This window comes from Manis javanica, chromosome 2, assembly GCF_040802235.1.
Source record: "Manis javanica isolate MJ-LG chromosome 2, MJ_LKY, whole genome shotgun sequence".
Taxonomy (NCBI): Eukaryota; Metazoa; Chordata; class Mammalia; order Pholidota; family Manidae; genus Manis; species Manis javanica.
In genome coordinates, this window is record NC_133157.1 from 138,606,314 (window position 1) to 138,634,185 (window position 27,872).

Genomic DNA, 27,872 nt, shown 5'->3' on the forward strand with positions numbered 1-27,872 from the left:
GATGGGACTGGGATGAGACATGTCCAGCTGCTTTTAGTGCTGCCAAGTAGGAAGTCAAGGTCGTACAGGCCTTGAATGTAATGGACTCACCAAGGCCCTGTAAACCAGATGTTCATGTAACCAAAGATGGTTATGGATGGAGTCTTTGGCAGCGGCTTGAAAAGACATGCCAATCTATAGGATTCTGGTCACAACTATGGAAAGGAATAGAGGTCCAGTACAACTTGGGGGAGGGAGAAGGGGACTGAGGGGTATTATGATTAGTACACATGGTGTGGGGGGAATTATGGGGAATACAGTGAAGTACAGAGAAGACAAGTAGTGACTCTGTGGCTTCTTACTACACTGATAGAAAGTGACTGCAATGGGGTATGTGAGGGGGGGACTTGATAATATGGGTGAATATTGAAACCACATTTTTCATGGGAAGTCTTCATAAGAGTGTATATCAGTAATACTTGAATAATAATAATAAAAAGCCTATAGTCTTATGATGGGGATTATTTGAATCTACAGCCTATCTAGGGAGAACCGTCATCCAGCTGAATCTTGGAATCCGTGAACACGCCACCTCTCCTCTTTTATTCAAGTCTTCTTTAATTTTTCTCAGTAATTTAAAAGTTTTATTATTAATACAATGTTATGAAAGATTCACATGAGCAACATTGTGATTACTACATTCACCGTATCAAGTCCCCCCCCTCCCGGCACACACCCCATTACGGTCACTGTCCATCAGAGTAGTGAGATGCTATGGTGTCACTACTTGTCTTCTCTGTGCTGTACTGTCTCCCCGTGACCGCCTTACATTATGTTGTGTTAATCGTAGTGCCCTTTAATTCCCTTCTCCCACCCTTCCTCAGTTGATGGTTCAAACCATCCTCTCCCTAGCAACAAGGTTCCCGTCGTAAAGCGAGTGGCCCTTGGTGTAAGGAACGTGGTGCCGTAAAGCCATGAGTGTCGTAAGTCAGGGGGCGGTGCGGAGAGAAGCGGAGGAGGTGGCTCGAACATTACGGCGGCCGCAGGAGGAGCAGACGGATTCCCCCAGGTGTGAGCGCAGACCTCAGGCGAGCCCGCGGCGCACTAACAGTGAGTAGCGGGCAGGACCGGGTAGCTGCGGAGTCCGGAGGAGCCGGGCAGCTGGGCCGCCCCGGGGATAATAGGGGCGATGCGGCCGGAGCCAGGACGGCCAAGTGGGTCGTAGCGCTCTCTGCCCGCCTCCGCCGCCGCAGCTGCCCGACCCGCGCCGTGGCCCCTCCGCTCGCCCCGACAACGGTAAGTCTCTTACCTGGTTACTCTCCCGCCGGCCGCTCCTGCCGCCGCTGCCGCCCCCCGGGACGGTTCGCCGCCGCCGCCGCCGCTGCATCCCCGGCGCTGGGAGGGCAGCCGGGACGCGGCCGGCCAGTTTTCTGGTCTGGGTGGAGCGGCTTGTTGCTTCTCTCCGCGCGTTTCCCCACTCTGCTGCCCCTCGGCGCCTCCTCGTCTCCTCATCCCCGTCCGTGTTAGCCTCCCTCAGCGCGGAGGCCCCCGGGAGCCAGGGAAGTAACTTGTGCCTGGCGCGGACCCTGCAAAGTGCCTGCCGCGGGGCGATCGCCGTCGCTCGGCCCCGCGGCTTGGGCCGGCCGGGGCTGCGGGTGCGTGGCGGGTGGCGGCGGGCTGCGGGCCGCGGGCTGCGTGTCGTCCGTGCGCGCGTGTGCGCGGGTCCCGGCTGAGTGTGAGTTAGGAACTAGAGCTGTTGGTAGAAGACCTTAAGAGTATGGCCGCCTGGGAAAAGCTTCAAAGCTTCATCGTTTGTTTTGCAGTACCAACCGCAGGTGTGCTGGAATTCTTAGTAACAGATCTGTGACCACTTAATTCCCTCTCCCCTCCCTCTCTTTCCCCATCCATACTTAAAATTAAACTTGAATGGAAGATAAACGTGTTAATTAGGTCAGTTTCTTATGTTTATTGCTGTATTCTAAGAATATTCCAAGATCTCTATTCTCTCTTTAAAAGTACTCTAACTTAAAATTTTCAGATAAGTTTAAATATTCCAATTTTGGTTTTTAGATATCTTAATCTAATTTCAATTTTATTTATTTATTTATTTATTTATTTATTTATTTATTTATTTATTTATTTATTTATTTATTGGTATCATTAATGTACAATGACATGAGCAAGCAACATTATGGTTACTAGACTCCCCCTATTATCAAGTCCCCACCACATATCACATTACAATCACTATGCATCAGCTTGTAAGATGCTGTAGAATCACTATTTGTCTTCTCTGTGCTGTACTGCCCTCCCCGTGCCCCTCCCACCCTCCCACCCTATTGTGCTAATCACAATACTCCTTATTCCCCTTCTCCCTCCCTTCCCACCCACCCTACCCAACCCCTTTCCCTTTAGTAACCACTAGTCCATTCTTGGGTTCTGGGAGTCTGCAGCTCTTTTGTTCCTTCAGTTTTTGCTTTGTTGTTATACTCCACAAATGAGGGAAATCATTTGGTACTTGTACCTCCACATTGCTTTCCACAATGGTTGAACTAATTTACATTCCCACCAGCAGTGTAGGAGGGTTCCACTTTCTCCTCATCCTTGCCAGCATTTGCTGTTGCTTGTCTTTCAGATGTTGGGCATCCTAATTGGTATGAGGTGATATCTTATTGTGGTTTTAATTTGTATTTCCCTGATGGTTAGCAATGTGGAGCATCTTTTCATGTGCCTGTTGGCAATCTGAATTTCTTCTTTGGGGAAGTGTCTGTTCAGATCCTCTGCCCATTTTTTAATTGGGTTATTTGCTTTTTGGGTGTTGAGGCATGTGAGTTCTTTATATATTTTGAATGTTAACCCCTTATCAGTTATGTCATTTGTGAATATATTCTCCCACACTGCAGGATGCCTTTTCTACTGATGGGTCCTTTGCTGTACAGAAGCTTTTTAGTTTGATGTAGTCCCATTTGTTCATTTTTGCTTTTGTTTCCCTTGCCTGAGGAGATATGTTCATGAAAAAGTCACTCATGTTTATATTCAAGCGAGTTTTGCCAATGTTTTCTTCTAAGAGTTCTATGATTTCATGACTTACATTCAGGTCTTTAATCCATTTCAAGTTTACTTTTGTGAATGGAGTTAGACAGCAGTCCAGTTTCATTCTTTTACATGTAGCTGTCCAGTTTTGCCAACACCAGCTGTTGAAGAGGCTGTCATTTCTCTATTATATATGCATGGGCCTTCATTGTATATTAATTGACCATCTATGTGTGGGTTTACATCTGAATTTCTAAGCATGAATTCCTACCATTAGGTAACTTTATTTCCCCAAAGACTGACAATTTACCTGCTCAGTATTTTGTGTATCTTTGCTAGAAGTGCAGCTTAAGTCTGTAAATCCTCTTAACTATTAACAGAACCATCTCTTAAAAGGCTATTTGGAGTAGTATGAACACGTGTTATTACCTAATGAATATTGATCAGATCTCATAATTAAATGCTGCATAATTATGCAACAGCAAACCTGTCCAAGTACTTTAACATTAGAAAAGTTATCTGTCTCTCTGCCATGACTTCCATTACCGAGTTCAATTGAATATGAAATAGAAAACAAAAAAATTTAAATGCTATAATCTACAGGGGCACCAAAAATCTAATACATAGGAATAAATCTAATGAAAGATGGGTAACACCATAACATTGTCTGAAGGAAATCCTATATAAATGAAAGGATATAATACCACATTCCTGGATTGGAGTACCCCCAAATTAAAAAATATCAATCCCCCCTAGACTGAACCACAGAGTCAATTCCAACCAAAAGTGTATTAGAACTGTTCCATTGACAAGTTTACTCTAAAATGCAAACAAATTCAGATCAGACACCTTGTAGGGATAAATTTAGACTGCTTGTACTATCAGATACCAAGATTTACTATAAAGTACAGCATTAACACAATGTAGTATTAGGGCAAAAATAAACAAATAAATGATGGAACAGAATAAAGAACTCATGAAGACATCTGCATAGTAGAGATACTAGACAGAGTAATTAGGCAAGAAAAAGAAATTAAAAAACATCCAGATTAGAAATTGACAAGTAAAACTATATTCACAAGAGACATGATCTTGTATACAGAAAATACAATGAAATCCAATAAAAAAAATCTACCAAAACTAATATAAAGAGCTCAGGAAGATTGTAGAATGTAAGAGCAATATGGAAAATCCATTATAGTTCTATAAATTTGCAGTGAACAATCAACAATCAAGTTAAGAAAACATCCATTTACAATAGAATCAAAAGAAAAACATTACAAATAAATTTAGCAAAAAACTACAAAACCTGTACTCTGAAAACTACAAAACAGCCTTGGAAAGAAACTAACTGTGACTGCAATAAATGGAAAAGCATCCCATGTTCGTGAGTCTGAACATCATTGTTAAGATAGGAATACTCCCCAAACTGATCTACAATTTCAACACAGTCTCTAATAGAATTGCAAATAGTTTCCTTGTAGAATTTAATAGGGTGATCCTAAAGTTCATATGAAATGGGAAGGAACCCAGAACAGCCAAAAACCAATGGGCAGGAACAATGAAACAATGGGTAGGTACAACAATTCCTTGTAAAAGGGAACACTTCCTAAGTCATTCTACAACCCAGCATTACATAACAACCAAAATCAAACAGACATCACAAGAAAGGAAAATTAGATACCAACATTTCTCACAACATACAGATGAAAAAATCCTCAACAAAATATTAGCAAATCAAATCCAACAATGTATAAAAAGGATTATGTACCACAACCAAGTTGGATTTATTCCAGGTATGCAAAGCTGACTCAATACTCAAGAAAATATTAATGTAACTCATCAGTAGACCAAAAGAATAAGAAATCACATAATCATATCAATAGATGCAGAAAAAACATTTGACAAAATTCAACACTCAGGATTTTAAAAAAAACCCTAAGAATACATGGAACATCTTACACTTGAACATTTACAAAAAGCCTGCAGCTAACGTACTTAATGGTGAGAAACTAGCTTTCCTGAAAAGATCAGAAGGCAAGGATGTCCCCTCACCACCCCTTTTCAGCATCATACTGTAAGAACTCACTAATGTAAAAAAAAAAAAAAGGAAATAAAAAGCAATTGATTGGAACAGAAGAAATAAAACTCTTTGTTTGCAGATGACATCAGTCTTGTTAGGCAGAAAAATAGATATGGGCGTGTGGAGGGAGAATAGCCAGTAAAGCCCACTAAAAGGGATTCAAAGAGTTAACCACATAAAACTAGAGAGCCAGAAATAACTCAGATTTAATGAGTTAATTAGCTGAAGTTCCAAAGGCCAGGAGTAACTTAGAATGTCTGGATATTCTCCAGATAAAGAAAAGTATCTGAGCGCAGCACACCGCATGTCTTCATTGCATCAATTAGATCATGCCATTGTAAAATTTACTTTAGCCTGCTAAAAGGCACAGCTTATTCGTTAATTTAACCTATATATGCTTTTTTTTTTCTTTCTCCAGGCCCTAATCAAGTAACCAGGGCAGGAGACAGACTTTGGAAGTGTAAATAAACCTATGTGGACAAAGGATGCTGAAGTCCCAAATCGAGAGTCACCTAAATAACCCTATTCTTAAGACAAAACTTCAAAGGAATTATGAATCACCTTCATACATCATGCCTTATGCTGACCCTTACAAAAAAAAGCCCTATAAAACCCCAGAGCCCAAACCCTTAAGCATGCCTCCTCTCTCTGAGGTTGCCCACACTCTCCCTTTCCTCAACTATGTCACTCTCTCGGTCCTACTTCAGTTAAGCAGGGAGGGGCTGCTCAGAGCTCTGATTTAGGCTTGCAAGTTCCCATCACTTGGGTGACCAGGACAGAAATGCAGCTGAACAATCATGCTCCTTAAGCCTACCTGAAAATCTCTTTTTTTTGCCTTTGGGAAGTTTTCAGAATATAATCTTACCCCATCCAGTTTTCTGCAGCTCCCCCAAATACTGGAATAGTAGGGGGTTAGTTCCCATGCTGTGCACCTTAAAGTGCACACTGGACAGCAGAAGACACTGGTTTTAGTTGCTAGCAAGGGATTCGCCCTATGCTGAGCAGGAGTTCAATGAGCTTCCCTTTCCTCCCTCTATTTTTTCTTCCTCTCTGCTTTACTCAAGTAAACCTGCCTAAATCTATGTTGACTCTAGTCCACTCCTTTGGAGTGTATTCAAGTAAAACTTAATTCTGCTTCACTACTGTGTCTCTGCCCTTCAATTCTTTGTTGCAGCAGGGACAAGAACTGAGGAAAATAAACTCAACCTCCCCAGCAGTCTCACTAAAAAATTCAAAGAACCAATGAAAACCCCCCTGGAATAAGCAATTATAACAAGGTTGTAGGATACAAAGTTAATATATAAAAGGCAATAATTTTCCTATAAACCAACAATAAACAAGTGGAATTTGAAATTTAAAATATAATACCATTGACTTAGCACCTGCAAAAACTGAACTATTTAGATATAAATATATATAAATATAACAAAATATGTACATCTATTTGAGGAAGACCATAAATCTCTGATAAAACAAATCAAAGAATGAAGTGGAGATTCCATGTTCATGAATAGGAAGGCCACATACTGTTAAGACGTCAGTTCTCCTCAACTTGACCTAAAGAGTCAATGTAATCCCAATCAAAATCCTAGCAATTTACTTTATGGATATCAACAAAGTATTCTAAAGTGTAGAGGTAAATGATCCAAAACAGCCAACACAATACTTTGGAGGAGAACAAAATCAGAGGACTTGGCATTATCTGACTTCAATAGTTACTATAAAGCTACAGTAATCAAAAGAGTATGGTATTATCCAAAGAAAACCAGATCACAGATTCAAAAAGATACATGCACCCCTATGTTTATGACAGCACTACTTACAATAGCCAAGGTATGGAAGCAACCTAAGTGTCCTTTCTTCCCACTGGGTTCTCGGGTGGGGGAGCATTTGGGTCCCGCCTGGCCTTGGCTTGTATCTTACCCCCTTTGTGTGATGTTGAGTTCTCGCAGATGTAGATGTATCCTGGCTGTTGTATTGCATCCACTGGTGTCTCTTTTAGGAATAGTTGTATTTATTGAATTTTCATTAATATATATGTTTTGGGGAGAAGATTTCCACTGAACTACTCACGCCCCCATCTTCCCGTGATCGTCTATATCTAGTAGTTTTGTAGTGGATTCTTTAGGGTTTTTTATGTACAGTATCATGTCATCTGAAAATACTGCCAGTTTAACTTCTTCCTTGCCAATCTGGATGTTTTTTATTTCTTCGTGTTTTCTGATTGCTGTGGCTAGGACCTCCCATACTATGTTGAATAGAAGTGGGGAGAGTGGGCATCTTTTTCTTGTTCCCAGAGATCTTAAAGGAAAAGCTTTCAGCTTCTCGCTGTTTAGTATAGTGTTGGCTGTGGGTTTGTCATATATGGCCTTTATTATGTTGAGGTACTTGCCCTCTATGCCCATTTTGTTGAGTTATTATCATGAATGGTTGTTGAATTTTGTCAAATGCTTTTTCAGCATCTATGGAGATGATCATGTGGTTTTTGTCTTTCTTTTTGTTGATGTGGTGGATGATGTTGATGGATTTTTGAATATTGTACCATCCTTATATCCCTGGGATGAATCCCACTTGATCGTGGTATATGATCCTTTTGATGTATTTTTGAATTCGGTTTGCTAATATTTTGTTGAGTATTTTTGCATCTACGTTCATCTGTGGAGGGAATGTTAACTGTTGCAGCCACTATGGAAATCTGTGTGGAGGATACTCAAAAAGTTAGAAATTAAACCACCATATGTTATACCAATCCCACTTCTGGGTATATATTGAAATCAAGAAGGAATTGATAACAAGGTCTCAAAAGTATCTGCATTCCCACATTCATGGCAGCACTATTTACAATAGCTAAGATGTAGATAGATGAATGGATAAAGAAGATGTGGCATGACTGCCATACACAGGTGATGGATTATTTATGGCATAGATTGTGATGATGGTTCCAAGAGTATATACTTACTTGCAAGCTCATCAAGCTGTATACCTTTATATGTACACCTTTGTGTATATCAATTATACCTCACTAAAGTGGTTTAAAAAAAACAACTGTGATCTTTCGAACCCAAATGAGGATAGTGAATTGTCTCAAAAGGAGAGCATGAGACATATACTCCTCTTCCATTCAACTATCATTTTCATCTGTTTACATGCTCAATTGCCTTACTAGACTTCACATCAACCACGACTTTCACAGCTTAAGAACCAGCTTGAAAATCACTGACTGAGAGGATCAAGTCCAAATTTCTTGCAGTGACACACAGGGCCTTCACAAGTGGCTCCTGACTCTGGCTGCCTCTTTAGCCTCAGCTCTCTCCACTGGCTGCTTCCAAAACATACATCATTCCCCACCAGCATGCTGTTTTTAATTCCCTACCTTTGAACTTCCCCTTCAGGAAAACATGGATCAAAAGTTGCTTTGCCCTCGGGTTGCAGATTTTGCAATAATGTAGGTTTCATGCAGTATTTGCAATTGTACTAAAAGAATATTCGTATTAATCTAAAATACAAATTTAACAAAACACCCTTTATTTTATCTGACAACCCTAAGTTGAGCTCAAGTTTTCCCCAGGCCAGGCCTCAGCTCCCCTCTTTACCTTAAGATAATAAATGAGTAATAAATTCTACACTGCAGCTCAGGCAGATGTAATAGCCTATTTTTGTTAATCAGCTCTGAAAGTGATTTGTAAGTATAATCAATACATTTCTTCTAAAATGTTACATTTAGCTCATTCTAAAATAATCAAAACCAAAGTGGTAACATTAATTATGACTAAGCACATAGTAAGAGTATATATTTTTTTATGCTGTTATAACAAATTATAACCAATATACTCGCTTAAATCAGCACAAATTTATTCTTTTACATTTCTCTAGGTCAGAAGTCTGACAAGGGACCAAGAATCCATTTCTTTGTCTTCTCCAGCTTCCAGAAGCTGCTTCCATCCCTTGGCTCATGGCCCCTTTCCTTCACCTCAGTCAGCAGTTTCCACGTATCTCTGAATCTTCTTCCATAGTTACATCTCCCTGGCCACAGTGAGGAGGGTTCTCTGATTTTATGAGCTTGTGTGATTAGATTGGGCCCACCTGGATTATTCAAGCAACTCTCCCATTTCAAGGTCAAGCACCATAGGTAGAAAAACCCAGACACAAAAATCATACCAGAGACTTTTTGTTTTGATATCCTTGTTTTTTATTAAGGTATCACTGATACACAATTTTATGAAGGTTTCACATGAGCAACATTGTGGTTAACTACATTCGCCCATATTGTCTAGTCCCACACACACACCCCATTGCAGTCACTGTCAATCAACATAGTGAGATGCTATAGAGTCACTACTTGTCTTCTCTGTGCTGCACTGCCTTACCCGTGATCCCCCCCACACACCATGTGTACCAATCATAATACCCCTCAATCCCCTTCTCCCTCCCTCCCTATCCATCCTCCCCTACCCCTTCCCTTTGGTAATTGCTACTCCCTTCTTGGAGCCTGTGAGTCTGCTGCTATTTTGTTCCTTCACTTTCACTTGGTGAAATATGAGTGAAATAATTTGGTTCTTGTCTTTTTCTGCCTGGCTTATTTCACGGAGCATAATACCCTCTGGCTCCATCTGTGTTGTTGGAAATCATGTGAGATAATTTAATGTATGATAAAGTGATTTAAAGTAGGTGAGAAAACATAATTTAGGACAAGTGAATAGCCGTTTTCTTTTTAAGTTTTTAAGTAATAAATCTTGGGTTGAATAAAGATTTAATTGGGGGAAAATAAAAGCAAAGAAAATATAAATCTAAGGCTGGCCCAAAGGGGAGGGCTTATTGGAGATTTTACTAGAGAACATGCAGTTTTTTCTCATCAGTCTGTACTTGATGACACACTACCACAGTCTCTGAGACGGACAAAACTGCTTTCTGTTACTGCATCCTTGGAGACCACCTGAAGCCCAGCAGAATGTAGAAGAGGAATAAAGTGACGAATAAGGAGATTTAGAGTTTTTTAGGGGAGTTTTGTGGGGAGGAGGTCTTCAGCATCCTGAAGTTTCATGCTGCTCTTGCCCCCATACACAGCTTTTCCATGTGGACTAGTCTACTTTCTGCCAATTTCCCAATTCAGCAACCCCCCCCCCCCACCTGCCCACTGAAGTTGAAGGGAACCCAATGCTCCTCTCAAGCACCATCCGAAATTAGCCTTGTCTGGGCCCTCACATACACTCTCCACACCCTTGGTCTCTGAGTGCCCCGCCCTGTTATGTCATCTGGGCGGGACACTTGTGTTGCCTGGAGTTATTGTGTGCTAACTGCTGACAGGGGTCTGGGCTGTTGTGGCCCCTAGGTTGGCTTACACAGCACTAGTGCTTTTCAGCAGATGGCAGCAGGGGAGATGAGGTCTGAAGCCCGAGGTTTGTTATGATTAAGAGGATATTTGGATCCTGGGGTCTGCATTGCTCCTTCAGAAACCATTCCACTAACACAGAGGTTGACTGCTGGGGAGTCAACTTTCAGGCCCAGTACCATATCCAAAGCAAAGATGTCAGAAAGATCCACATGGCTGCCAGTAAGGGCAAAGTAGCCAGAGTGAAGCAGATTCTGTTTATGGGGAAAAATGGCTTAAATGACACAGACAAGAAGAATAGGTAAGAGGGGCTGGGAGGCCAGAGGCAGTCTGGGAGGAGGTGGGGGGACCTGGGAAAGTGCTCACCTTCCAGGCTCACCTGGGGAGCCAAGCCTCCCAGTGCCAAGGCCCCACAGGACCTGGGTCCCAGAAGCCTGACAAGGGGTCTGGTGCCCATGCCCACAATATGAGAAAGAGAGACAAAAATTAGTGATTTCAGACTAACATAATTCTTACAGAGCACTTACTAACAGTTTGGCAGTGATTTAACTAAACATCACTAATAGGAAAATGGAATATAGACAGCATTTCATTTTATTTTTTAATATTAATTTTTATTTTTTTCTTTTGTTATCATTAATCTACAATTACATGAAAAACATTATGTTTACTAGGCTTTCCCCTACCCCAAGTCCCCCCCACACACCCCATTACAGTCCATCAGCATAGTAAGATGTTGTAGAATCACTACTTGTCTTCTCTGTGTTGCAAAGCCCTCCCCTTTCCCCCACCCCCCACATTATACATGCTAATCATTATACCCTCTTTCTTCTTTCCCACCCTTATCCCTCCCTACGCTCCCATTCTCCCCAGTCTCTTTCGCTTTGGTAACTGTTAGTCCATTCTTGGGTCTGTGATTCTGCTGCTGTTTTGTTCCTTCAGTTTTTCTTTTTTTCTTATACTCCACAGATAAGTGAAATCATTTGGTATTTGTCTTTCTCCGCTTGGCTTATTTCACTTAGCATAATACCCTCTAGCTCCATCCATGTTGTTGCAAATTGTAGGATTTGTTCTCCTCTTATGGCTGAATAATATTCCATTGTTTATATGTACCACATCTTCTTTATCCATTCATCTACTGATGGACACTTAGGTTGCTTCCATTTCTTGGCTATTGTAAATAGTGCTGCTGTAAACATAGGGGTGCATCTGTCTTTTTCAAACTGGAGTGCTGCATCCTTAGGGTAAATTCCTAGAAGTGGAATGGTAAGTCTATTTTGAGTATTTTGAGAAACCTCCATATTGCTTTCCACAATGGTTGAACTAATTTACATTCCCACCAGCAGTGTAGGAAGATTCCCCTTTCTCCGCAACCTCACCAACATTTTTTGTTGTTTGTCTTTTGGATGGTAGCCATCCTTACTGCTGTGAGGTGATATCTCATTGTGGTTTTAATTTGCATTTCTCTGATAACTAGTGATGTGGAGCATCTTTTCATGTGTTTGTTGGCCATCTGAGTTTCTTCTTTGGAAAACTGTTCAGCTCCTCTGCCCGTTTTTTAATTGGATTATTTGCTTTTTGTTTGTTGAGGTGTGTGAGCTCTTTATCTATTTTGGATGTCAAGCCTTTATCGGATCTGTCATTTACAAAAATATTCTCCCATGCTGTAGGGTACCTTTTTGTTCTATTGATGGTGTCCTTTGCTGTACAGAAGCTTTTCAACTTGATAGTCCCACTTGTTCATTTTTGCTTTTGTTTTCCTTGCCCGGGGAGATATATTCATGAAGAAGTCGCTAATGTTCATGTCTAAGAGATTTTTGCCTATGTTTTTTTCTAAGAGTTTTATTATTTCATGACTTACATTCAGGTCATTGATCCATTTTGAATTTACTCTTGTGTATGGGGTTAGGCAGTGGTCCAGTTTCATTCTCTTACATGTAGCTGTCCAGTTTTGCCAGCACCATCTGTTGAAGAGACTGTCATTTCCCCTTTGTATGTCCATGGCTCCTTTATTGAATATTAATTGACCATATATGTTCACAGCATTTTATTTTTAATGTATACATTTTCATACCATAATATTAGATATCACAGAAAAGTGCATAATGGAATAAAAGTGCCTAACAAAAATACTGCCTAAAAGCACATAATACATAATGAGAAAAATGAAAACTTATTTGTCAACTTGTAAAAATTCTTTGGGTAAAATGCAATACCCATTTTATATGGGTGCGCACCTATGTATATACCTGCTTTTTACTGATGGACCTGGGAAAGGAATTTTGAAGTGGGAAAATCTTTATTAAATAGGGAGATTCATTTTCTCAAAATGTGTGCTCTTCTTATATTTATTAATTTCACATAAACCAAATAAAAAATAATCACGCTTTTAAAAAATGGAGGTTCCTTATGCTGTCCCTCTTTTATTGCTGTGATGAAATTTAGGAAAGTCTTGTATATTAAACAAAGGTTTGCCCTTCTAGACTAGATATCAAAATGTGCTATAAATTATCAGAGTATTGAGTTATTAACAACTGAAAAGACAGATAAATGAATGGAACAGAATGGAAAGTGACCAAATCCCCACATATATATAAACTCAAATAACATTTTCCTATCAGTAGGAAGAGTTGAATCATTTATAAATTGTGGAGAGATACCTGCTAATTATGTGGAGATAAGTAGCCAGATTTTTATCCCACAAAAAGTTGTTCCAGATGGAATTTGTAGTACCAGTGTATTTTTCTTTTTCTTTTTGAAATATCTGAGTTCTGCAGTGAAAATATATAAAAATTATAGTGGATCTTTTTTATTAATGAAGTAATTCTGGGGGAGTGCAGAAGTATGACTCTCACAAAAGTAGATAAAAATAACTACTTTTAAAAGATATTTTTGAGGATTAGTATCTTCTGACAACTTGTAGCCTGTTGAGAAATAAACAATCTTTTTATCTGTGACTGTAGATTTTATTATGTATATGTTTAATTATTATGTTTTTATTATGTGTAGCTTTATTACATTTATGTAAACAGTTATCTTAGTTGCATCCTTGTGAAAATAAAAAACAGTAAATAACAAAGGATGACTTACTATTGAAAAAGTTTAGAAAATTTTAGTAGTGTCCTTATGAAAACAGAAATCAAAAATAGCAAATACTACTATTGCAAAAGTATTGCCTTTATAAAAGTTTTCTTTAAAAATACTTAATTCTCCAACAGCAAATTCTACTCAGGATTCTTTCATTCTTAAACACTTGATGTTTCTCAGTGTGAGCAAGATGAAAAATTTTAAATTGAAGTGTTAGAATCTAATCTCAACTGAAGCTTTTCCTACTCTTTCAAACAAAAGCACTTCTGATCATACAAAATTGTAAAAGATAATTTTTACCTGCCTTCTTGAATGTTTATAATAGTATTCAGTCCTAAGTTGATCATCACACATATCTAATTTTCATACAACCTGTAAATATAAATATTGAATAAAACCAACTATCCTCATCACTGAATCCTGAGTTTCCTTTGGCTTAAAGTTTCATGAAAATCAAAATACTTATTTTTTTATAAATTTCTGCTTCTGTTTTGATATTTCAGAAGAACCGTTATCCCATAATGCTTATAAGAACTAAAATTTATTTAAGTCCAAGCATGTGAACTGCAGTAGATTTGTTGTGTATACCATTATTTCATTTAACATAATTCACAGTGGATTGTCTGATGCTGTACTATTTTATGCACTAATAAGAAACTTTTTAAATGCTGCCAATTAGTTATCAGACATTATGAATTATAGTTGCATTCCAATGTGAGATGTTAAAATGTGAGGAAATGAGAATCTTAAAATGATTCAAATACAGTGTTCTAATTAAAACATTTCTGTAAAGTAGGCACAATTACATCATTTTACTAAATTGGATTATCTTTGTAAAGGAGTAGTAATAGTAATAATTATAACAATAGTGTAGCAATTGCTGACCCACTGTTTGTGCTAGGAACTGTTCTAAAGCATTTAGCATAGATTCTTATTTAAACATAACAGTAGTATCCCATGAGATAACTTATTTTTATCCCCATTATGTTGATGAGGAAATTGAGGCACCAAAATGCCAAGTGATCACTAAAGTGTAAGATTCAAACCTAAGGTGAACTGAATCCCAAAGGTCATGCTCTTTCTATCAAATAGTCTGCACTTTCATTAATGTGGTGAGTAATAAGGCTGATAAATATTGTACCTTCTCCAGGAAAAGTAAATTTTTGTTTTGAAGACTTACGCTCTTTAATGTTTACAATTACATGAATAATTGTATGTTTTGAGAAGAGTACATTGTTCCTAACAAGTCCACTCACTTTCCTAGGACTGCTCTGCATTTGGCCTGTGCCAATGGCCATGCAGAAGTGGTAACTGTCCTGGTACAGAGAAAGTGAGCTTAACCTCTGTGACAACCTAGAGAGGACACCCCTGATCAAGGTATGTAGGAGCTCTCGATGCCAGCCTGAGATGTATTTGATGTAATAGCTGAGAAGAGAAATCAGTTTATCTCATTTAAATATAACTCATTGGTGAAACCTGTACAGTGTCTACCTTGAAATCCTAGAATTTATAGTGTGTTTCTTTGTTTAATACCTACAGGCCGTGCAATGCCAGCAAGAGGACTGCACACGTATTCTTTTAGACCATGGTGCCGATCCCAATGTGAGTGACATCTATGGCAACACTGCTTTACACTATGCAGCTTGTGGTGTGTAACAACAGTGGCACAGCTCCTTTCGCACAACGCAGACATCGAGGCGAACAATGAGGTATGCATCCACTAACTTTATCTACAAATATTTGAATAACATGTTTTTAATTTCTTTAGTAACCATAGATGTATAAAATTCTTTTACATATACATCTGTATGTGTGTGTATATGTAGACACATACATATACTGCATACTCAACATTGGGCACTGTCACCGTGGAAACACCTCCAAAGCCAAGTAAGGGAGGGCTAGAGAAAGGATGCCCATACAGAGGGCAGAACAGTCTCTTGGCCCTCCTTTTCCCCAGGAGGAGGACCTTCCCTTGAGTGCCTGGGATGGGGTGGTAGGCTCAGAGCCCACAAAGGACTGAAGGCTGAGGGGGTGTGAGGTGATGGTTGAGGCTGACTGCTCTGCAGAGCCTTAGGAAATGGGTGCTGCTGGGGATGGGTGGAAGGAGAGGTGGAGAACTGGTACCAGGCCAGAGGAGCTGGGTGAGTGCATGTGGGATGTGGAAGCGGCACACCACAGGACCTGGGCACTCTGGGACCCCAGGGCTCTGAAGATCCAGTGAGGGGTTTGGGTCACATCTTGACATCAGCAGGGCAATTCCCTTGTACTGGCAGCCACTCTGCCAGCCATGTACCACCTTAGGGTTTCTCACTTCACAGAGTAGCTCCTGCTCAGCCTTGTGCAGCTCCTCACCGGTTTGTAGCTGTATGTAGGGAACAGGTGATGATGAAGCTGATCTACCTGCTGTTTCTTCTGGACGTACATTACCTCCCAAGCTGCAGCCCCAACAGGTTAATATAGTTAGGGTCAATTTTACGTATTTGGAAAAATCAAGCATTTCCTGACTGAAAATATTTTGAAATAACTGATTTCACTTAAAATAATGGCTCTTCTGAGGAAGCATTAGGGTACAGCTTTATTTACATGCGTTTATGGCAGATGTTTGTGAAAACACTGAATTTGCTGAAGTACAGCTTTTCTTTCAAATATTTTTTTCCCCACCCAAGTTTTTTTCTAATTGGTGTAAAGCAACACAGGAAAGCCAAGTTTTCTTTGGAAACAGGCTTTATCTAAAAAGAAAGCAAAAGAAATGCATTTTATAATCTGAAATTGTGGCTACAGTTGACAGGTTCCTATTTTATTTAAAAAAGTGACTAATGTAAAAGCGATTCCTCTTTCACTGACTAAAGTTTCAGAGGGAAAAAGGAAAGGGAAAAGGAGAGAGCAATCAGAAATATACAGGCCAATTTGGAATTTGGGCACATGAAGGGAAAACAAGAAGAGGTTTTTTTGTGTTTGCTTTTTCCTTGTTTTTCTCTGTTTAGGCAAGATGTCTTCAGCCTTGAGGGAAAATAATTGTTTGTTTGGGAAAGAGGATGAATGGGTTGTAAACTTGCTTAGAGATCAACTTTAGGAGGACTCTGAGGAACCAGATTGGCAGAGAACAGGTGGTGGTGAAGTGGGAAACAAGGGAAGATGATGTAATGAACTGATATATCCTGTTCTCTCAGAAACAGCCACATAGATGAGAGCTAAACTCTGCCTTCCGACCTAGAACATCTTGATGGGAAGGGAGGAGTTTATGAATAACAAAACCAAGTTACATTTTGGGTTTCCTTACAAGTCCCTGTTCTGCCCCCACGGAGAAAAATTAAATGCAGTTTTGCTAAGTGACTCATCTCTTGTGCTTTCCTTTCTTTGACAAAATCCTCAAGTGATAGCAGGAATTAACCATGTATGTGAGAGGAGAATGACGTGATTGTCCAGTGCACCAGTGCTCAGCTAGAGTTGTGCTGGTGAATCCAATTGCCTGGGAAACTTTAAAAAACCAAGTCCAGTAAGGCCTATATATATATATATATATTTGGAAATATTTCCTTGAGGTACTGATACAACTCTTTCTTAAGAACTACTGAATGGATAGGTGTAATATATAAATTTGCAGATCTCACAAACTTAAGAAATCTCTAGAAGAGTTGGAGTTTGATAGGTTACTACTTCCTTCAGCTCTCTCCTTTCTGACAATTTTAGCCTGACTTCCATCTGGCCCTACCTCTGTGACTGAGAAGTTTAAAAAGAATATTACTGGCGATATCTGTTGGCCTAAACAAAACATGTTTTTCCTTCCAGCCATCAGTTATTCCCTAGCACTCAAAGAGTCTTTAGTAATTTGCTTCTGGATAGTCTTAATAAGTAGAGGCTGACCCTTGAAGGATTTTGCATCTTTTGGTATCATTAAAGTCATTAGGCCAACAAATTGGTTATCACAAGCAGGGTTCTCCGATGGCAGTAGTAGTAAATCATGGACCTTCTTTTTAGCTGAAGCCGTGTGATAGAGTGTCTCAGTATGTCTGTTAAATTCATAGATCCCTGGCATAATTAGAATTGCAATTTTAAATAACGAAATCCATGTAATTAGTGACAAAAGAGATGGGAATTGTTTTAATAGTTTAGGTTCAGCAGTCCTAAGAACTAGTTATCCATTTGATTAACAATCTGGGAGAATTAAATAAAAATAGATTGTAGCTTTCATAAGCATTGGAAAAATTCTTTGAGGTGGTATTATGAGTCATTTTTGGTTTTTATCAAATGTACAGCACGATGGTTCTATAGTACCCCTCCTCCTCCCTCCAACATCCCTGCCTAGTTTGCTCCCCCTTCGTAACCACTAGACGCTTCTCAGTGTCTGTGAGTCTAATGCCGTTTTGTTCTTTTTCTTTTTCTTCTTTTTATATTCCACAAATAAGTGAAATCAGATGGTATTTGTCTTTCTCCACCTGGCTTATCTCCCTGATCATAATACCCTCAAGATGCATTCATGTTGTTGCAAGTGGCAGGATTTCCTTTTCAGAGCAAAATAATATTCCATTGTATATGTACCACATCTTTATCCAGTCATCTACTGATGGATGCTTAGGTTGCTTCCACATTTTGGCTATTGTAAACGGTGTGACAATAAACATAGGGGTGCATATATGTTTTTGAAGCAGGGATTTTGTTTTCTTCAGGCAAATTTCCAGGAGTGGAATTCCTGGGTCAAACGGTATTTCTATTTTTAGTCTTTTGAGGAACCTCCATACTGCTTTCCACAGTGGTTTTACCAATTTGCAGTCCCACCAACAGTGTAGGAGTGATCCTATTTCTGGGTATTATGAATCTTAACAGCAATTTTTATTACATGTTGGGGCCCAGTGTTTTGGTAAACCATATGATACTAAAAAAGGGAAGATTTTTGCATACACTGATTTGTTTTATACACAACCACTGGGAAATGTGAAAAATATAAAACAAGTGAACTATAGACTAACTGTGGCCCCTGAATACACTTAATTTGCCCCAATAAATTGAGTCAATATTTAAAATGAAGGAGACTCATGTAGAAATCTGGGCTTCAGGCTTCTCTTAAAGGATCATATCTGCAACGTGGAGCCATGCCTACTCTGAGGTGTGGTGCTGTGCAGAGGGCTTCCCCTTTTTCTGTTCCCCTGTCCCCACCTGGGGTCTTTACTTCCTTGAGTCACCTACTTCGCCTCTATAAACACTGGAGGTTACAATTTGACGTTAGACTATTTTATAGTATTTTTTGATAAATATTAAAGATTTTTGAGATGGTTTGTATTAATTTACAATGTAGAGTTTACATCATATATTAATCTCAGGAATAGGATTGACTTAAATTAGAATTTATAAGAGGTTTATATTTACTTATTCCCTTTTTATTTGCTTATTTTTATTTATTCATTCATTTATTTATTGATACATCACTAACATACACCTACATGAACAATATTGTGGTTACTAGATTCCCCCCATTATCAAGTCCCCACCACATACCCCATTAAGTTCACTGTCCACTAGTGTAGTAAGATGTTACAGAATCACTACTTATCTGTGTTAAACTGCCTTTCCCGTGTCCCCCCACACACACATTATGTATGCTAATCATAATGCCCCTTTTTACGCTTATCCCTCCCTTCCCACCCGTCCTCCCCAGTCCGTTTCCCTTTGGTAACTGTTATTCCATTCATGGGATCTGTGAGTCTGCTGCTGTTTTGTTCCTTAACTTTTTGCTTTGATCTTACACTCCACAGAAGAGTGAAAGCATTTGACACTTTTCTTTCTCTGCCTGGCTTATTTCACTGAGCATAATACCCTCTAGCTCCATCCACGTTGTTGCAAATGGTAGGATTTGTTTTCTTCTTATGGCTGAATAGTGTTCCATTGTATATATGTACCACATCTTCTTTATCCATTCATCTACTGAGGGACCCTTAGATTGCTTCCATTTCTTGGCTATTGTAAATAGTGCTGCCAAAAACATAGGGGTGCACCTATGTCTTTTTCAAACTGGTTCCTGCATCCTTAGGGTAAATTCCCAGGAGTGGAATTCCTGGGTCAAATGGTATTTCTATTTTTAGTTTTCTGAGGAACCTCCATACTACTTTCCACAATGGTTGAACCAATTTACATTCCCATCAGCAGTGTAGGAGGGATTCCTTTCCTCCACAACCTCACCATCATTTGTTGTTGTTTTGTCCTTTTGATGTTGGCCATCCTAACTGGTGTGAGGTCATATCTCACTGAGGTTTTAATTTGCATTTCTCTGATTTGTGTGATTTGGAGCATCTTTTCACATGCCAGTTGGGCATCTGAATTTCTTCTTTAGAGAAGTGTCTGTTCAGATCCTGTGCCCACATTTTAATTGGGTTATTTGCTTTTTGTTTGTTGAGGTGCCTGAGCTCTTTCTGTATTTTGGAGGTCAACCCATTATTGGATCTGTCATTTATGAATGTATTCTCCCATACTGCAGGATGCCTTTTTCTTAATCTGATGGTGTCCTTTGCTGTACAGAAGCTTTTTAGTTTGATATAGTCCCACTTGTTCATTTTTGCTTTTGTTTCCCTTGCCTGCGGAGATATGTTCATGAAGAAGTTGCTTATGTCTAAGAGTTTTATAGTTTCATGACTTCCATTCAGGTCTTTGATCAATTTCAAATTTACTTTTGTGTATGTAGTTACAAAATAATCCTGTTTCATTCTCTTACATTTAGCTGTCCAGTTTTTCCAACATCAGCTGTTGAAGAGGCTGTCATTTCCCCATTGTATATCAATGGCTCCTCTATCATACATTAATTGACCACATATGCTTGGGTTAATATCTGGACTCTCCATTCTGTTCCACTGGTCTATGGCTCTGTTCTTGTGCCAGTACCAAATTGTCTTGATTACTGTGGTTTGAGGTAGAGCTTGAGGTTGGGAAGCGCAGTCCCCCTGCTTTATTCTTCCTTCTCAGGATTGCTTTGGCTATTTGGGTTCTTTTGTGGTTCCATATCAATTTTAGAACTATTCCAGTTCATTGAAGAATGCCGTCGGTATTTTGTTAGGGATTGTGTTGAATCTGTAGATTGATTTAGGCAGGATGGCGATTTTAACAATATTAATTCTTCCTACCCAACAGCATGGGATGATTTTCCATTTATAGGTATCCTCTTTAATTTCCCTTAGGAGATTCTTGTAGTTTTCAGAGTATAGGTCTTTCACTTCCATGGTTAGGTTTATTCCTAGGTATTTTATTCTTTTTGCTGCTATTGTGAATGGAATTGTTTTCCTTATTTCTCTTTCTGCTAGTTCATCGTTACTGTATAGGAATGCAACAGATTTCTCTGTATTAATTTTATATCCTGCAACTTTGCTGATTTCAGATATTAGTTCTAGTAGTTTTGGAATGGAGTCCTTAGGGTCCTTTACATACAATATCATGTCATCTGCAAACAGTGACAGTTTGAATTCTTCTTTACCAATCTGAATGCTTTTTATTTCTTTGTGTTGTGTGATTGCTGTGGCTAGGACCTCCAGTACTATGTTGAATAAAAGCACAGAGAATGGGAATCCTTGTCTTGTTCCCAATCTTAGAGGAAAAGCTTTCAGCTTCTTGCTGTTAAGTATGATGTTGGCTGCGGTTTTGTCAGATACGGCCTTTATTATATTGAGGTACTTGCCCTTCTATACACATTTTCTTGAAAGTTTTTATCATGAAGGGATGTTGAATACTGTCAAATCCTTTTTCAGCATCTACAGAAAGATCATATGGTTATATGGTTTTTGTCCCTCTTTTTGTTGATTTTGTGGATGATGATGATGGATTTTCTAATGTAATACCATCCTTGTAGTCCTGTAATGAATCCCACTTGATCATGGTGTATGATCCTCTCGATGCATCTTTGAATTCACTTTGCTAATATCTTGCTGAGTATTTTTGCATCTGTGTTCATCAGGGATATTGGTCTGTAGTTTTCTTTTTTTTTTTTTTTTTTTTGTGGTGTCTTTGCCTGGTTTTGGTATTGGAGTGATGCTGCCTTCATAGAATGAGTTAGGAAGTATTCCCTCATCTTCTATTTTTTGAAAAACTTTAAGGAGAATGGGTATTATGTCTTCTCTAACTGTCTGATAAAATTCAGCGGTGAACCATGTGGTATGGGGCTTTTGTTCTGGGGTAGTATTTTGATTACCGATTCAATTTCATTGCTGGTAATTGATCTGTTTAGATTTTCTGTTTCTTCCTGGGTCAGTCTTGGAAGGTTGTATTTTTTTAGAAAGTTGTCCATTTCTTCTAGGTTATCCAGTTTGTTAGCATACAGATTTTCATAGCATTCTCTAATAATTCTTTGTATTTCTGTGGTGTCTGTAGTGATTTTTCCTTCCTCATTTCTGATTCTGTTTATTTGTGTAGAATCTCTTTTTTTCTTAATAAGTCTAGCTAGGGGTTTATCTACTTGGTTTACTTTTCAATGAACCAGCTAGTGCTTTCATTAATTTTTTCTATTGTTCTATTCTCCTCAGTTTTATTTATTTCTTCTCTGATCTTTATTATGTCCCTATATTGTGGTGATCTTTTCATTTGTCTCCATATATTGCTTGATCTCTGCTTTACTTTGGTCTTTGATCCATTGATTGATTAGGAGCATGTTGTTAAGCCTACATGTATTTGTGAGCCTTTTAGTTTTCTTTGTGCAGTTTGTTTCTAGTTTTATACCCTTATGATATGAAAAGTTGGTTGGTACAATTTCTATCTTTTTTAATTTACTGAGTCTTTTTTTGTGGCCTGGTATGTGGTCTATTCTGCAAAATGTTCCATGTGAACTTGAAAACAATGTATGTCCTGCTGCTTTTGGGTGTAGAGTTGTGTAGATGTCCGTTAGGTCCATCTATTCTAATGTTTTGTTTGTGCCTCTGTGTCCTTACTTACTTTCTGTCTGATTGATCTGTCCTTCAGAGTGAGTGGAGTGTTGAAGTCTCCTAGAATGAATGCATTGCATTGTGTTTTCCCTTTTAATCCAGTTAGTATTTCTTTCACGTATGTAGGTACTCCTGTGTTGGGAGCATAAATATTTATAATGGTTATATCTTCTTGTTGGATTGATCCCTTTATCATTATGTAATGTCCTTCTTTGTCTCTTGTGACTTTCTTTAAAGTCTATTTTGTCTGATACTAGTACTACAACACCTGATTTTTTCTCCCTATTAGTTGCATGAACTATCTTTTTCCATCCCTTCACATTTAGTCTGTGCATGTCTTTGATTTTGAAGTGAGTCTATTGTATGCTGCATATAGATGGGTCTTGTTTTTTTGTCCATTCAGTGACTGTGTCTTTTGATTTGTGCTTTCAGACCATTTACTTTAAGGTTGATTATCAATAGGTATGTACTTATTGCCATTGTAGGGTTTAGATTCGTGTTTACCAAAGGTTCAAGGGCAACTTTCTTACTATCTAAGACTCTAACTTAACTCACTTAGTATGCTATTACAAATACAATCTAAAGGTTCTTTTTTTTCTTTTTTCCTCCGTTTCTTCCTCCTCCATTCTTTATATATTATATATCAGATTCTGTACTTTTTGTCTATCCCTTTTTATTACCTCTGGTGACAGCTATTAAACCTTAGGAACACTTCCATCTGTAGCAGTCCCTCCAAAATACACTGTAGAGATGGTTTCTGGGAGCTAAATTCTCTCCGCTTTCCTTATCTGGATATTGTTTGATCCCTCCTTCAAATTTAAAAGATAATCTTGCTGGATAAAGTTTTCTTGGTTCAAGGCCCTTCTTCTTCATTGCATTAAATATATCATTCCACTCATTTCTGGCATGTAAGGTTTCTGCTGAGAAATCTGATGAAAGCCTGATGGGTTTTCCTTTGTATATGATCTTATTTCTCTCTCTCGCTTCTTTTACTAGTCTGTCCTTATCCTTGATCTTTGCCATTTTAATTATTATATGTTTTGGTGTTTTTGTCCTTGGGTCCCTGTGTTGGGAGATCTGTGCACCTCCATGGCCTGAGAGACTATCTCCTTCCCCAGATTGGGGAAGTTTTCAGCAATTACTTCCTAAAAGACACCTTCTATCTTTTTCTTCTGGTACCCCTATAAGCAAATATTGTTCCATTTGTGTTGATCACACAGTTCTCTCAGTATTCTTTCAGTCTTTGTGCCTCAGCTTCTTTGTATTTCTCTTCCACATCCCTAATTTCTATTTCATTTATTGTCTCCACTGTATCTAATCTGCTTTTTTAATACCCTCCATTGTGTTCTTCAACTGTTTTATCTCCGTCCTAAATTCATTCCTGAGATCTTGAATATTTTTCTATACCTCCATGAGTATGTCAATGATTTTTATTTTGAAATATCTTTCAGGAAGATTCATGAGGTCTATTTCATTTCAATCTTTCTCAGGTGTATTCATAATTTTGCTTTGAACCAAGTTCCTTTGACAGTTCATAGTTTGTCTGTGGTGCCCTGTAGTGCCCAGAAGCTCTACTCTCTGTAGCTGTTTAGTGCCTGGAGCAATGTCGGGGGTCGCAGCAGAGCTGTGTTGGTGCCTTGGTGGAGGAAAGAGCTGTTTCCTGCTTCCGGGCTGCTATACCTGTCTCCAGTGCCCAAACCAGTGGGCCAAACACACAGGTGTAAGCTTCTATGCTGAGTGTTTGCAGCTGCCGTAGGCAGGGCTTCCCTCTGGCTGGCCTGATGGCAGGGCAAGTTTTGCTGGTTTGTGATCCTGAGCCAGCTGCAGGCTAGCCGGGTGGGAGTAAGACACAGCAGGCTGTGTATCATGGTGGTGGTGGGGGCCTTGGAGCTGTGTATGTAGCCAGGGGGATGGAGTGCCTGAAGATAGTTTAAGCTCCCAACCTGCTGGGAAGAGTGCACCCAGACAATTTTTTCTACCTGTCCTTTCTCCTGAGCAGTAAGCTCTGCACAATCCTTGCCCCTTTAGCAGCCCTCTCACTTTTAGGAAGTCTCTCAGACTGCCCACCCACATCAGCCAGATATGAATCCCTGTTTTCCACAAGCAGCTGGAATTTCCATCTCTGCAGGTATTCAGCCTGTCTTAGCTTTCCAACCGCACTAAATCAGAGCAGCATGCAGTGTAGGTTCGTGCTCCCAGAGCAGATCTCCAGGGCTAGGTGTTTAGCAGTCCCAGGTGTCCACTCACTCCCTGCTCTGTTTCTTCCTCTTCTGCTGGGCTGGGGTGGTGGAAGGGGTTGGGTCGCACCAGGTCAGGTATGTTACCGTATTCTGTGAGGTCTGCTCTTTTCTCCATGTGTATGTAGTCTGGTCCAGCCTTCTTTCCTGTTGCTCTTTCAGGATTAGTTGTATTAATTATAGTTTCATATTATGTGTCATTTTAGGAGTTCTCTGTCTCACCTCTTATGCCGCCATCTTTTCTATAAGTGGTTTTTAAAATGACTTTTTACATGTATTATTGGTAATCCTATCCCCACTGGAATGTCTATAAACCTAATGAGGTTGATCATGGTTATAGTCAGTTAGGTTATCTGTTTAGTGTAGACAATATTATATCTTTCCCCTCAACATTGTTCCTTAAAAATGCAAGTGATTTAGTTAACTTCCATTATGCTACAAATAATCCATATAGATCAGTATTAGAAGTTTTATTGATAAGCCATTATATTTTGATTTGATTCATATTTTGCATGGAATACAATTTTAAGTGGCAATTAAAATGGAAACCTAAATAAAAAGATTTTTTAGTGGGCCCAGGATTATCATTATAATTGGGATTAAAATTTCATATTGAGCTTACTAACAGCAAAGGTAAAACAAAACTGTCTTCTTATAGGACAAAACCCATGGACCATTTTGTTATAAGCAATCCTTTCATTCGAAGCGTGTCGCTTTTAATTCAGAGTCCATTTTCTAGTGACCCATTCGAAGCAGTAGTGCTTGACATTGACATCTTGGAACCTGACACCATTGATAGAAGAATCAAGCAATTTTGTACACATGGGAAGAACCCTCATTTTTACTGGAAAGCTGTCAGAACTATCCCTGAAACACTTAATTCCTCAAATGTTAATGTTTGCAACAAAGAAGTATTGGGCAGATAGGGAGTAAGCATAGTTAAACAGATTTCCTTAGTACTAGACATATAAAGCACAGCTTTAAAATATTTCTCAAATACAGAACATGGAATTCTCACTGTGGCATAGTCATTAACTTTTCGTAAAGTACATATTCTTTGGAATAATTGTTGTAAGAAACAGTACCCTAGAGAGACTCACTTCGGTTAACTCAGTAAAAATAGTTAAAGCACTTCCTACTACATCTTAAAGCTTGGAGATACAGAGAGATTAAGAAATAGCGCCTGTCCTCAAGAAACTCTTGGTTTAGATGGAAGCAGTAAGGCAAGTATAGCACACCATGGTCAATACTGTGAAGGGAAGCAAAGACTTCCTGGAAGACTTCAGTATTTGCAGTGAGTTGTGGAGAATGCCTTTGCAGGTAGTCTGTCGAAGAGGTGTAGAGGAAGGGCATTGCCAGAGAAGGAGCAGCAGGTGAAAACTGAGGGCTGAGAAGGAAGGGGCCACTTTTTATTTTCCTTCTATATTATATGTTTCAGGGCAGAAGATCTTTCATAACTTTTTTATTCAGTTTAGAAATATATGATTTTGTAAATTGTAAATTGTTTTTGCTGTTTTACAGGAAGGCTTCACACCACTTTTGCTTGCTATAAGGCAAAGAAAGTATGAAATGGCTAAGTATTTGTTAACTAAAGGAGCAAATGTACATGCTGTTGATAAGAAAAAAAGGCACAGTATTGTTTTTTTAAACCTTTTATTTCTCTAGCGTGATAAACACATCAGAAGATTAAGTGTAGGATTAATTGATAATTACGTAGTGAAAAATATCAATGCATCATTAGTAGAAAAGCAATGATTCTGACTAGGCAACAGTCTGTACAGCAGGGTTCTTTTACAATATTAGCTGATGACATTTGCAATCTGACTTTTTTGCTCATGATTTTTAGATTAGCTAAAGGGTGGGTTTCATATTGGTTTTTATAAAATACAGGCTTTTTAAAGACACAATTTTGGACTTCTTAATGCTTTTATAGTATTTTTTTTTACCTCTACTTTACATACATTTTTTCCTAAAAGATGCTTGTTGAGCATAAAAAGGAATTGATTTTTGTCTTTTGGATGTGTCTTTGCTTTAAGTTGCTTTCTTTAAAGAATAATGATGTTACTAGGTTATTCCTAAGTGACTGTTAATGACTATTACCAGATACTATGGGCTCATGAGTTTTTATCCTTTTTCACTTCTAATATATTTTGATGTTTTTATTTTTCATTGGTATGGTAGAAGGAAGAAAGATAGCTTTAGTTGAACCAACTTTCCATTTACTGAAGACAAGTCATAGGTGGGTGATAAAGAGAAAAGAGGTGGGCTTTAGGTTCTCACAAGACTGGGTGTGATACCTCACTTTCCTGCTTGTTAGGCATGTGACCTTGGGAACATTACTTATCAGCACCAGTATATAAAAAAGGATTATAATATCTCCTTCAAGGGTGGTTGTGTATAAGTAAGATTATAGATACATCATTTAGTTTAGTGCCTAGCACATACTTAGCATCTTAACTGCAACTATGAGTATTACCATTATTACTAATATTGTTATAAGCCTGCAAAAGCTTTAATATATCAGACTTCAGTCTTTTTCAAGTATAATATACTGGACTAAGGAAGAAATGGGGGATTCTTCATTTAAATCTTCACCTATTTCAGAAAAGTGACCTCACTATAGTTTCTTGTCCACCAGAGGACTTGAAAGAAGTAACTTCTACTACATAACAGCCAAGTGGGACAAAAGGCTTCCTTTTTGTCCCTTCCTTTTAGTCTTGGAGGTAATTTACAAAGATGAACCCTTGACCATGAGAATGGTCAGTTCTACACAGACAGGCAAGATTTTAACTTGGTAAAGTGTATCAAGTTAGCTATTTAAGTAACAAAGTTCCTAAGGGTGAAGTTACTTCTCTGTCATTTTAGAACAACACTCATGCTTGCTATAGATAATGGATCAACAGTTATAGCCAGGCTGCTTCTTCAGCAAGATATTGATGTCTTTTCGGAAGATACCCTTGGATGGACTGCAGAAAATTATGCTTGTAAGAGAGGTTTGAATACGTAAGTATTTACATTAAAATGCTAGCTACCACTGAACTAATGTTTAAAATAACTGTTACTCAATATGTAACAGGTGATTTCATAGTTTGGTTCAGTCAGTTTTGGACTGGCACTACACATAGGGCACATCATCAGCCAGAAACCCTGCAAAAAGCTAGACTGGTAGCAATGGTGCCCAGTTCTTTATCACAGGACTTTTTTTAAGATATAACATTATCCATTTA

At 38.7% G+C, this 27,872-nt stretch overlaps 1 protein-coding gene across 6 annotated transcripts in view; it reads left to right on the plus strand.

Moving 5' to 3' along the window:
- Positions 1-983: 983 nt before the first annotated feature.
- LOC140843023 (ankyrin repeat domain-containing protein 26-like) overlaps positions 984-27,872 on the plus strand; it is a 52,847-nt gene continuing 25,958 nt past the window's right edge. For 3 of the 6 annotated variants that reach the window (XM_073229495.1, XM_073229500.1, XM_073229499.1), the window contains exons 1-4: positions 984-1,089; positions 14,776-14,888; positions 15,051-15,220; positions 27,511-27,648. In XM_073229495.1, coding sequence (XP_073085596.1) covers positions 15,216-15,220; positions 27,511-27,648 — 143 coding nt within the window. In that variant the 5' untranslated portion in view covers positions 984-1,089; positions 14,776-14,888; positions 15,051-15,215. Of the gene's footprint in view, positions 1,276-14,775; positions 14,889-15,050; positions 15,221-27,510; positions 27,649-27,872 lie in introns of all 6 variants that reach the window. The other 3 variants (XM_073229496.1, XM_073229497.1, XM_073229498.1) reach the window with 3 other exon arrangements.